Genomic DNA, 13,098 nt, shown 5'->3' on the forward strand with positions numbered 1-13,098 from the left:
ACACTGTTAGTTGTCACCCAATAGTCATTCCCTACTCTGGCTTTGTTCCAGTGTCTACCTCTGCTTTCTGTGAATGATTAACCGATCACAGTTGTTCTCAACTCTGGCTGTGTATTTTTAAATATTTAAGATGCCAAAGCCCAGGCCTCACCACAGAGATCCATATTTCATTGTTCTCACCTTGGGAAAATGTTTTTGAAAGCGACCCAGGTGATTCTGATGGGCTGTCGGGACTGTGAGCCACTGGCCCAAAGCAACCGTGCGGATCACATTCCCTTGCAAGTGATGGTGATGGAAAAGTCATGTGGCTCAACCATGGCCGGTGGGATGTGGAAGGAGCCTCTTCGGTAGCTTCTAGGAAAGGCTTCCTCATTGATTAAAACATGAGGCACAGGAAGAAATTTTCTGTCTCCTGTTAGATGTTGTCATGGCTAAATGTGTCATGGCTAAATCATTCACAAGATGATTAAAACCATCATCTTGAGTCCATGAGTGAAGCTGGCTGGCCCCAAAACTAGCTCACATGCTGAGGGTGGTGAAAGGAAAGAGAGAGAGAATCTGGGTTGCTGATGACGTGGTAGTGAGTCACTGAATTAACCAAGACTGGAGCTGTGTTCCCTTGGGACTTCTTATTACACAACATAATAAATTGACCTTATTAAGTCTGTGTCCTACTGATACTATCATATTATGTTGAACCCTATAAAGTTGTTGACATTCTATGATTTTTAACCTATTTTTTAATTTTTTTTTTTTACTTTTTTTTTCTTACCATCACTGCTAGTCCAAGGCAGATATCTTCCTGACCTACTTTTATCACCTTCAATTTCCTCATCTGCCAAGTGAATGTTTGACAACTTTTTTGTTACATTTTGCTCCACCCCAAGATCTGTCATCTTCCGTTGATTTCTGCATGTGACAGATATCCATGGAGGTAACTGACCTAATATCCTAGCACAGAGAATCCTAATAGTCCTGGCACACCCTCACAGGTGTTCACCCAAGTTTTAATCTATATGTACAATCTATTTTATCTACATATGGATATATAATCTATATTAGCCAAAATGATCAGCTAAGAAAATCACAGGAGATGAGGTACAGCTTGCTCTGATCAGAGATTAACTGCTGTAACAAACAATGTTAACTTTAGTGGTACAATATAATAAAAGTTTATTTCTCGCTCATGTCACATTCCAATGCAGGGATAAGGGTGGGAGGGTGGTTCTGTTCCCCATGGCCAAGAAAAAAATCAATGGTTCCATTATCCCCCAGGGCCTCAGTGTTCTCTATTGGATCCCCTGTAGCCAGCTGCCAGATGATGCAAAACAGAGCATCCAGCTATATCCAGCTATTCCATTTCTGGGTCAGGGATGTACAGTAATAAAAGCCCATAAAAATTGTTTTTCCTGTTTTCATCTTAATAAAATCACTATGCTGTTATAGTCATCTAATAATTTATGTTCCAAAGACAGCAGTTACTTAAAGGATTAAATGAATATAACTGTATTGAAAGTATACACAATTTAATATATTCTCATAAAAATGGAAATCAAAGAAATGCAAAAATAAAAATTATTTTAAAAATGTTTTCGGTTATTTTTCTTTTAAAATATTTAAATTATCTATTAAAATTAAAAGACAAATTACAGTATTGAGTATCAACATTTTAAATTCAAATTATTTAAATAATGCTGAATATTTTTATTTTTTGAAAATTTAGTTAATTCTATGATTTTTGTAAAATAGAACAATTTACAATTCTGAAGTTCATTGTCCATTTAGTTACTAATGTAAACAATGGATATCATACTTCATGCATGTTTCCTTTATACCTATATGCCTACCAATTCAAAAGTTATGTGGGCCAGGCGCAGTGGCTCATGTCTGTAATCCCAGCACTTTGGGAGGCCAAGGCGGGTGGATCATGAGATCAGGAGTTCGAGTCCAGCCTGGCCAAGATGGTGAAACCTCATGTCTACTAAAAATACAAAAATTAGCCGGGCACGGTGGCAGGCACCTGTAATCCCAGCTACTCAGGAGGCTGAGGCAGGATATTCATTCGAACCCGGGGGGACGGAAGTTGCAGTGAGCCAAGATGGCACCACTGCATTCCAGCCTGGGTGACAGAGTAAGACTCCATCTCAAAAAAAAAAAAAAAAAAGTAATATGAATTGTTTAATATTGCTAATTTTTAAAGAGTCCATAGACAAGTGTTGCAAATACACATTGGAATATGAAGAAGGACAAAAATCTAGACCCTTCGACTACTGAAATGACACCCATTTTAATGCAAGTATTTATTATACTCATGCTGGGGAAGAATTTGGCAAGTTAATGAATTTGTCTTTTCTCTTCCCCAGCTGCTTCCTTTATTCCGAGCCTCCCTATGCTCAGAAGCAGAAGCACAATCTGCACACATTCAAAGCCTTTGGGTGCAGTTAAGGGTTTCCCTGGCCCCTAAACAGTGTGAATCGTGAGAGTAAATATTTAGGGTATCAGGTTATGTCAGCACAGAGTTCCAGAGCCTCATGTGTTTGTAAATACACTTATTATTTTCTTGTGCATTCTGGCGAAACATAAGGCTTTCAAAGTGGCTGGTCAAGGGAAGGAGCCCTTCTTGCCTGGGTCTAAGGGCAATACTATTTATGTAGTTCATATTCATGTAGTCCTGACATGTCCAGTGGGGGCCCAACCCCAGGAATTCCCAGAGAAGAGGGCCCTTTGATGTGCCAGATAGAAATATGGTAGATGCCAGACCCTAACTAGCATCTACCATAGAGGTTTAATGTCAATCTGGCATAAAAGATCAAGTATTTATTGAACATATGAGAATTTTGCCTTATAAAGTATCTGAGAAAGTATGATTAAACGGTAAATAACTCACCTCAAATAACAACATGGTACTGAAGGAAGACCAAGTGAATGGTGTGATAACTGTGATATACATGGGTTGCCCAAAGCACTACTATTTGAAAACGTGATGAATATTCACTCAGATTCAGTTCTCTGACCTTCTCCTAATCACTGACTCCTAATCACTGACTTCTACTCTTCTTCAGTCCTCAATTCCCATGACAAAGACTACACCTGCACGTCTTGCCATCACGTGAACTCTCTGCTCTCCAGATAACTTTTAACATCCCACTCTAGCCACAACCTCCTACTCCTCCAACTTTCTTCCTGGCTGATTCACTTGCCCCATTATCACTCCTGTCTAGTGAAGGCCAAGCACCCATGGAGTGGTCCATCTCTCTGATTTCTATATACCAAGAGTACGGCTGGAGAAAATCACTCAGTCTCACAGATTGGAGCTACCGTGAATCACTGGTCACCAACATCAACTGGGGTTTCCATTATGCTAAGTGAAATAAACCACACACAAAAGGACAAATACTGTATGATTCCACTTGCCTGAGCACCTAGAGTAGTCAAATTCACTGACAAAAAGTATAGTAGAGGTTACAAGGGGCTGTGAGGAGGGGTAAATGGGGAATTAGTGTTCAATGGGTGCAGAGTTTCAGTTGGAGGATGAAAAAGTTCTGGAGGTGGATGGTGGTGATGGTTGCACAACAATGTAAATGTACTCAATGCCACTGAAGTGTACACTTAAAAGTGGTTAAAATGGTAAATTTTATGTTATGTATATTTTAGCACAATAAGTCTTTCAAGGATCCTAGGCTCTGTATCTACTTAGCCTCTCCATACCTCAATATTATAGAGAAGTCCTTTGATTCTTCTAGAATTATTATTTGTTCATATGGAGTTGGTAGAAGGTGCAACTCTAGGATGAATGTTTGAGACGAAGAGGCTTCTGCAACAGTCAGGGGAGGAGGTGATAAGGACCTGAACTACAGTGATGAAGTAGAAGGGTCAGGTTCTTCTGGCTGGAAAGGTAGGATGATAGGATTTGACTTTGGATATAGCTTGGACACAACTTGATGCATGGCAGGTACTTAAATGTTTTCAAATGAGGAGGTGGGGGAAGACACAGTCAACACAGAGTTCCTTCCTTCCTCCCTTCTTTCCTCCCTCCCTCCCTCCCTTCCTTCCTTGTCTTTCTTTCTTTCTCTTTCTTTCTTTTTTTCTTTTTCTTTCTTTCTTTCTTTCTTTCTTTCTTTCTTTCTTTCTTTCTTTCTTTCTTTCTTTCTTTCTTTCTTTCTTTCTTTCTTTTTCTTTCTTTCCTTCCTTCCTTTCTTCTTTCCTTTTTTCTTTCTTTCTTTCTCTCTCTCTTTCTTTCTTTTCTTTCTTCTTTCATTCTTTTGTTTCTTTCTTTCTTTCTTCCTTACTTCCTTCCTTCCTTCCTTCCTTTCTTTCTTCCGTCTCTCTCTCTCTCTCTCTCTCTCTTTTTTTTTCAGGGTCTTACTCTGTTTCCCAGGCTGGAATGCAGTGGCACAATCTTGGATCATGGCAGCCTCTAACTCCTGGGCTCAAGCGATCCTCCCACCTCAGCCTCCCCAGTAGCTGGAACTACAAGTGCCCACCACTATGCCTGGCTAATTTTCTTATTTTTTGTAGTGAGGGTCTCGTTATGTTGGCCAGGCTGGTCTTGAACTCCTGGGCTCAAGTGATTCCTCCACCTCAGCCTTCCAAAGTGTTGGGTTACAGGCATGAGACATTGCACCTGGCTGGCACAGAGGTTTCTAACCAGGCAGCATACACAATAGTAATAATAACATTCTGTAATACTATATATTCACAGCTGGATGTGGTGGCTCATACCTGTAATCCCAGCACCTTGGGAGGCCAAGGTGGGCAGACTGCTTGAGCTCAGGAGTTTGAGACTAGCCTGAGCAACATGACGAATAAACCCTGTCTCTATAAAAAAATACAAAAATTAGCCTGGCCTGGTGGTGCACACTTGTAGCCTCAGCTACTCAGCAGGCTGAGGTGGGAGGATGGCTTGAGCCCAGGAGGCAGAGGTTGCAGTGAACTGTGATCACACCATGGCACTCCAGCCTGAGTGACAGAGCCAGACCCTGTCTCAGTAAAATAAAATAAAATAAAATAAAATAAAATAAAATAAAATAAAATAAAACAAAACTATGTATTCACTGAAGAAGGAAGTTCAGGTTTGTGGGTAGAATTGAATGCATTCCATTTTGGACATGCTGTTAATTTTAGGTGCAGGTCAGCCTTGTGGTGAGTTCCAGGAGGTAGTCAAAAGGCAGATCTTGTGTGGGAAAGAGTTAAGGGCAGCAGTCAACACGACTGCTGAAGCTATGGGATTGTATGGGAGAATATGAGTGTCAAGAAGGAGTGGCTAGAACCTTGAGGAATTTGTCTTTAAGTGGGATGAAGAGAAAGCATAGGTTGAGAAGCGAATAATCTGTACAGGAGAAGGCACTCGATGCAGGACTGAGGGAAGAGGTTTGACAATGGTAGACTGGAGGGTAGGGTAGAGGAGGTGCTGAAGGAAGGGCTCCAGGCAGAAATAACAACATGCAGAATTAGTGAGCAGGAAAGCATTCCACCAAAGAAGCCATTCAGTAACCAGATATTGAATGAATTTGTTGTGGAAGAACTGAAAATTTCAGGGATAGGTCAGTTAACATTGTCACTGTGGAAGAAGACAGGAAGGCCAGGAAAAGGCTGTTTCCTCTGGGGTTACTGTGACTATCAATATTTGGTGGCTTGGGTATTAAAAGAATCTAATAGCCTTTGATCTACTTTGCTTAAGCTCCAGCCAAAGATATCTGGTAACCTTGGAGTGTCTCAGGTTTCTAAACATAGCGGTCATCTATCCTCGGTTTAGAGTGGGTGTTCCAATTTTCTCTGTTGTGACATATCTTTGTGCTATGTCCACTACCAAGTGGTTTTCAGGTCTACTTAAATCATTACTGTTGTTTGTTTTCAGAGCTGTTTTTTTAATTTTTAAATTTATTATGTATTTTAAGTTCTGAGATACATGTGCAGAACGTGTAGGTTTGTTACATAGGTATACATGTGCCATGGTGGTTTGCTGCACCTATCAACCCATCAACTAGGTTTTAAGCCCTGCACACATTAGGTATTTGTCTTAATGCTCTCCCTTTCCTTTCCCACCTCCCTACGGCAGGCCCGGGTGTGTGATGTTCCCCTCCCTGTCTCCACATGTTCTCATTGTTCAACTTCCACTTATGAGTGAGAACATGCAATGTTTGGTATTCTGTTCCTGTGTTAGCTTGCTGAGAATGTTGGCTTCCAGCTTCATCCATGTCTCTGCAAAGGACATGATTCTTTTTTATGGGTGCATAGTATTCCATGGTGTGTATGTGCCACATTTTCTTTATCCAGTCTATCACTGATGGGCATTTGGGTTGGTTCCAAGTCTTTGCTATTATGAATAATGCTGCAGTAAATACATGTGTGCATGTCTCTTTACAGTAGAATGATTCATAATCCTTTGGGTATATACCCAGTAATGAGATTGCTGGATCAAATGGCATTTCTGGTTCTAGGTCCTTAAGGAATAGCCACACTGTCTTCCACAATGGTTGAACTAATTTACACTCCCACCAACAGTGTAAAACCATTCCCATTTCTCCACAGCCTCGCCAGCATCTGTTGTTTCCTGACTTTTTAATAATTGCCATTCTAACTGGCATGAGATGGCATCTTGTTGTGGTTTTGATTTGCATTTCTCTAATGACCAGTGATGATGAGCTTTTTTCATGTTTGTTGGCTGCATAAATGTCTTCTTTTGAGAAGTATCTGTTCATATTCTTTGCCCACTTTTTGATGGGATTGTTTTTTTCTTGTAAATTTATTTAAGTTCCTTGTAGATTCTGGATATTAGACCTTTGTCAGATGAAGAGATGTAAAAAATGTTCTCCCATTCTGTAGGTTGCCTGTTCACTCTGATAGTGTCTTTTGCTGTGCAGAAGCTCTTTAGTCAGTACTCTACACAGAGAAACTTCTCTACTAGCGAACTATAGAAATGATCCCTGAAAGTATAGTCTTTTTTTTTTTTTTTTTTTAACATGAGAAATTGGATGAGGTCATGTTTCTGGGGAAAGGAGATAATGAACAGTGATGACACTGTCCATGGCTCAAGTATCATACTGCAAACATATGCCTGAAATGCGTGGCAAGAAAACAGTTTAAGCTAAGTTTGAGTTCTGCTTTCCCCAAAGACCCTACACCTGGTTTCAAAGTTGACAATTTGGTCGATATTGAAAAGATACATAGAGCTTTTAAAATGACAAATAGCCTTTTAAAGAGTTTTAGAGGCTGGGGCACAGGGCCAGGGGAAGTGGCCCTGTAATTCTAGCACTTTGGGAGGATGAGGCTGAAGGATTGCTTAAGCCCAGAAGTTCAAGACCAGCCTGGGCAACACAGTGAGATACTGTCTCTATAAAAAATAAAAAAATTAGCCAGGCCACTGCACTCCAGCCTGGGTGACAGAGCTAGAGCCTGTCTCAACAACAACAACAACAACAACAACAACAAAATTCACTAAAGAAGAAACCTTTCACCCATTGGACTAGCAAAGATCTAGAAAATTTGTTAACAGTTGGGGCAAGGGTATGTGAAAGCAGGTACGCTCTACAGTGCTGGTGGGAGAGTTAATTGCTACGACCTCTTTGGAAGGTAACTGGCAATATTTGTTAAATGCACTTATGCTCTGACCCACCAATTCTGGACAAGATAATTCAATGCAGCATAATCTGTAGTGGCGAAAGATGGCAACAACATGAAATGTACATCATTAGAAAGTGGTTAAATAATTGTGGTATATCTTCACAGTGGAACACTTTAGTCATTAATATTTGTTTATGCATAAGTAGCTCTGGAACTATATGCTAGACACTGATAACAATGGTGGCCTCTGGGAGGGGACTGGGCTGGGTGGACAGGGTGGAAGGGACTTTTCACTTACCTTTTGTACCTTATAAATGTATTACCTATCTCTACCCATCCCCCAACTAAAGCAAAAAAAAAAAGTTTTCTGGTGGTAGAGGGTGCACTAATAGTTTTTAACACACAGGAAATGAGATAAATCCAAAGCAGAGTCATTAGTCATTATGGGGATTATTTAGAGTAAGTCTGAATTGAAGGCTATCTGATCTTCCCCACCCACCTTTTCTCTCCACAAGGAAAAAGGACAGGAAGGGTAGGCGCAAGAAAGCACAAAGAAGTTACGAAGCCAAGAAACACGTTGATAGACACTTTATTGTGGCTTGTTTGTAGTAAAACATTCAACCCCTCAACATGGATATCTGTTTTGGTGGTTTTTCTGTTGGAGACTACAGCGTGGTATTCAAAGGCTTTTAGCCTCATCTCTTATCAGTCTAGTCAGTGGTTACCTATAATTTGATAGTTCAATGAGTTAGAGGAAAATGTCAGGAAAATCTGGTCTTATCCCAAATTAAGGGCTGCAAGATTTGTGACCCATTAGTATAAAGTGCTTATGTTCAGTGCAAAAAAGGCAGACTCAGAAGGGCAAGCAGATGCCAGAGAAGGACATTTCCTGGGAGATGGATACGTTCTATGACTCAAGGAAGGAAAAGCCAAACTTTAGCCCAAATGGATCTAATAGTTTCCTTACGGTCTTTTTCCTCTCTAACAGGACCAAAACTTCTCATCTGACAGATGTCCATGAGTTGTTTATTTTACTACTAAAAATCTCGGTTCAGAGGGAAATCCACAGGGTTTCTAAGCACCAAAGACACTGACTTCAGCTTCCAGTTTCTGTTTGTCTTAGCATCATGGGTGGGACCAATAGGCTGAGCTCTGGCCAGTGAGAGGTTCAGAGCTGCAGAGCTTTCTTTAGGCCCCTCATTTGCAAATTGAAGTCACTGAGTATGACACACCTTTTCTCAAACATTGTCACATCTTGGGTGGGAAGACAAGCCAGTGCATATTAAAGAAGCACTTCACCTAGTTTTCCACCAACCAGATGTGACCTATTCATTATGTCCTCATTCTGACTCTGTCCAGAGGCCCAATTCCAAGCCAACCCTTGACTCCCTCTTCTAAGACAGAGAAAAGAAGCGCACTCCCTTCCCAATGACCCCACGTGTCTGCATATCCATCCCGTGGTCCTGAAGAGACTGAATGGAAGCAGGAGGGAAAGGGAAGCAGCTTCCTAACCAATTCAAGCAGCACGAACAGGACTGCAGCTCAAATAGGTAAAATCGAGTCATTCAGTCCTACGATCCTGGCCACCATTTCTCTCCCCAGACCCTCAAAGAGAAAGTCACATTTTCTCACCCACCAACTTTGCAGGAGGGACATTGACAAGAGGCAGCTCTGTGCTTGTGAGCACCCGCTCCGCACCGCTCCCCCCACCTGCCTCCCCTGTATCCCTGTTTGGATGGTGGCCTTTCTTTCCCCTCTGGATGAATGTGATGGAGACCCTCTTGCCCATGTTAGCCTCACAGATCTGATCATTTATAAATGTACCCACAGCTTTCAGATGCCTGCACCTGAAAACCCTTCTATTCAGACTACCTTCCAAAGACTCCAGGACTTCTTGTGCTTGGGAGAAGAGACACCTGGAAAACAGGTTTATTCCACAGGTAGCACTTGCCCCAAAGCCATCTCTGAATTTTGGAATGGGAAGGAAGGAAAAGAGGCAATCCTTTTGGTGTTGCTCTAATTCTCTGTAAAAGTCCTCTAGGTAAGAGGAGCTACTAAAGCACGTCCACAGGGAGGGGACTGTACAAACAGGACAACCCGGGTCAAGAACCAAAACGCAGGGAAGGTTTTCAGAGTGGCAAGTCTAAAGTAAAGTGCCTCTTTTCAATGGAGAAGAGTTTCATTTGTTCAGAAATGCTTGGGCGTAAACATCAGTGCACAGGAACATGCACGCGTGTGTGAACACACACTCACTCACTCTGAGGTAGAAAGAACTGGCCATCTCCAGACAAACACACATAGATTCCACAATTTTAGAGAAACATGGCACTTGCGTGAAAAGTCCTATACTTGCCCGGGAAGGCAAATAGGGTTCAATCCAGCTCTTTCCAACCTAGGGCAGAGCCAGAGAAGTTCCACTCCACAGGAGGAAAGAGGTGGAGGGCATCGCCATCACTGCTGTTGCCCAGCTCTCAGGTTACGTGTTCCTGGCCCCGCTGCCCAAGGTCACTTCCTGGAGCCTGAGCCATGGGCACCCCGGGGGTGGCTTGTCAGAAGCCACTGGGCACAGATGTCTTGCACTACTGCGTCCCCGCTGCTCTTGGCGGCCTGCTGCACCTGCTGGACAAGGGCTGTGGCCCGTGAGTGTTCTTGCTTCACAGCAATCAAGTAGGCAGAACGCAGCTTGCAACATATCAGGTAGGCCCGAACCTGGCAGTCAGTTATAAAAGAGACAGCGGAAAGGCATCCATCACTGACAAATCAAGTACACAGAGCTGCAGCAGAAAGCTCAGGCAGACAGACATCACGTCTCACCTGCTACATTCATAACGGGATTCGTGCATTTTATGGTATTATAACAACTCTTTCAATATTCTGGACATACGCTATAACACTGTGCTATTTTATAGTATAAAAAGTTATGACAAATAAGCTAAGAATTTAAAAAAGAAGGCAGGCCAGCAGGCAGTCTGGTCTCTGTCCACTCCCTGTAACACTCTCCTCCTCACTCTCCCAGGCTCTCCAGCAGCTTCTGGGCTACAGGATCAGCACTGCTCTCACCCAGAGTTGTGATTTTGTAGTTACTTGGGTGATTATTTGATTGATGCCTGTCTCCTTAACCAGACTTTAAGGGGCAAGAGTAGTGTCTGTTTTTTCTACTCCTGTAGTATTCCTGGTGCATAGCACGGGGCCTGGCATGTAGTAGGTGTTCAGCGAATATGCATTACAGGGATGAATAAACCATCAGAATCCTAGAATGAACACATAGATCCTCCTCTATTTTTCTGTTTTCAGCCTGTTGAATCTAAAGTTTTTTTTTATAATTACTGGAAATTTGAGGAGAAAGACACACACACGCAATTGGAAAAAGTCGAATTAAGTTCTAACCCCACTTAGATCTGATTTGACTCTGCCTGTTTGGACCAAAGGCAGCTGTTTCAGGACGTGCGTATGTGTGTATGTATCTCCCAGAATTGCTATCTCATGAATCCCCAGTTTGGTGGAGACAGGAGTCCCTTCCTTCCTGGCCCTGGTCTCCCCAGCACCCCCTGGTTAAACAGTGTTCTAGGCTGGTGAGCAGAGAGGCCTTCACAAGCTGCCACAGAGCTTCTGCCAGCAGTTGCCTTTCTGTCGCAATAATCCCCGTTGGTTAGTGAAGGGGACTCGCCTTGCTTCCTGTATCAATGCTCCATCTGTTATTTGTTTTGCTCACTAAAGTCTTTCTTTCCTCTCTAAGCTGAATTACAGATAATCTCCTACAGCTAGATGATGTCTGGCATGTTCTGAGGTCACTGAAGTGATCCAGTCCTGTGCTGCTTGGGTATCCACTTGCTGCCCTAGGATGTTAGCTCTCCCCAGGCCTTGAGCTCCCCTTAGCATCTACGTACGCTAAGCTAAATACATCTCACAAGTTGGCAGGCAAAATTCCTACCAAGAGAAGAGGGACATTTTGCCAGAGAGTCAGGAATGGAGTTGAATGAAGCTGTTTTTCTGGCAAGCCCCCATGGCCTCAGGTCATTTAACTGCGTTAGACAGCTGCTGAGAGAAAAATACCTGAAAAAGTAATAAGGACTATCTCTACTTTAGTGCATGTCTTTCCCAGGAATAGAGTCGCTGTCCTGCAGAGTGGGAGGCTCCGTGAAGGCTTGAGAAAGAACTGCAGTCTGGGAATCAGAGGATCTGGGCGTCTGTCCTGGCTGTTGGGTCCTCAATCTGACTCTAGAAAAGTAATTCTCTACATTTCAGGATGTCAGAATTTCATCCTTTCCAAGGAGTGCATCATGACGTTACAGAAATAAATGAAGAAATGTTTAGAAGTTGTTCTCCTTAACCCTGGAGACTGAAAAATGCCCAGTAAATTCAGTCCCAGGATCAGCAATACGGCCATGGGAAGCATGTAAGAAGCTCTTTGCCTGACGTCAATTTTCATCACAGGGGACTCAGCTGTCAGATATTTTTCCTGCCGCTGGCCACGGCAGCTCAGACTGGCTTGGCTTTCTCATGCCCCTCCTGGCTTGGAGCCCTTCCTGCAGATGGCAGAAGGATCAATCCAGTGGTCAGCCACAAATGGGGGCATCTGGGAAGATTTTTATTCTTACTGGCACTCCTCCCAAAGGCAACGGGAAGCAAAGGTTCACCAATTTCCCAAACAGGGACGAGTTCTTTGGCCCCTGAGGAGAGGTTCATTCTGGAAACTGAGACACTGGTGGACATTGTTGGTCAAAGCGTGGGGTGGGGTTTTTTTCTCTTACTGTACCTTTTTCCCTCTAGGATAAAGAGATACCTGCCTACTCTGGGAACCTCATTCCATCAGTCCATCCAAAGATGGAGGTGAGGTGAAGGATTTCCTAGGGATCTCTGAGAGAAGACAGCAGTTTAAAATGGAGATTCAAGAGCAGCCTAGGACACATTCGTCTTGGGGATAAAGACTTGGGAAGGCAAAGACTCATGCAGTCCATGTTCACCTACTCCCCATCTATTCCCTCCTTCCTACACCCCTAACCAAGCCTCGGTTCCACCTCTGATAATAAAGAAGCTGAGATACGGGTTGTATGGAGCTATTGTAGGGAGCAAGGGATAAAGGTGACAAGGCAAGCCTGAGACACTATTCATTAGCATCACCAGGTTTGGAGACAATTCAGCTCACCTTGTTGTCATCATTGTGTATTGCCTGGATCAGGCCCTCCAGCTCCTGTACAGAACAGAAACAGCAATGTGAGAGGGAGAAGAGTCTCACAGTCTGGGAGCCAGGGCCCAACCCAGCCTCAGCCCAGCCATTCTGACTTCAGAATGAAAATGCCTGCCTGACTTTTTTTTCTCAAAGATATGGGGTCTCACTATGTTGCACAGGCTGGAGTGCAGTGGCTTTTCACAGGCATGATCCCACTATTGATAGCACAGGAATTTTAATCTGCTTCATTTCCAGTCTGGGCCAGTTCACCCCTCCTTAGGCAACCTGGTGGTTCCCTGCTCCTGGGAGGTCACCAAATTGATCATGAACTTAGTGCAGGCACTAAGTTCTAACACTAAGTATGT

At 43.0% G+C, this 13,098-nt stretch overlaps 1 protein-coding gene across 9 annotated transcripts in view; it reads right to left on the reverse strand.

Annotated features, from left to right (window-relative positions):
• Positions 1-8,136: 8,136 nt before the first annotated feature.
• Positions 8,137-13,098, reverse strand: part of ZFYVE26 (zinc finger FYVE-type containing 26) — a 67,321-nt gene continuing 62,359 nt past the window's right edge. For all 9 annotated transcript variants that reach the window (XM_073997599.1, XM_073997598.1, XM_015453907.3 and 6 more), the window contains 2 exons: positions 12,710-12,754; positions 8,137-10,272 (listed from right to left, as the gene is read on the reverse strand). In XM_073997599.1, the coding sequence (XP_073853700.1) occupies positions 10,069-10,272; positions 12,710-12,754 (249 nt within the window). In that variant the 3' untranslated portion in view covers positions 8,137-10,068. The remainder of the gene's footprint in view (positions 10,273-12,709; positions 12,755-13,098) is intronic.

Source organism: Macaca fascicularis, chromosome 7 (genome assembly GCF_037993035.2).
Source record: "Macaca fascicularis isolate 582-1 chromosome 7, T2T-MFA8v1.1".
NCBI lineage: Eukaryota > Metazoa > Chordata > Mammalia > Primates > Cercopithecidae > Macaca > Macaca fascicularis.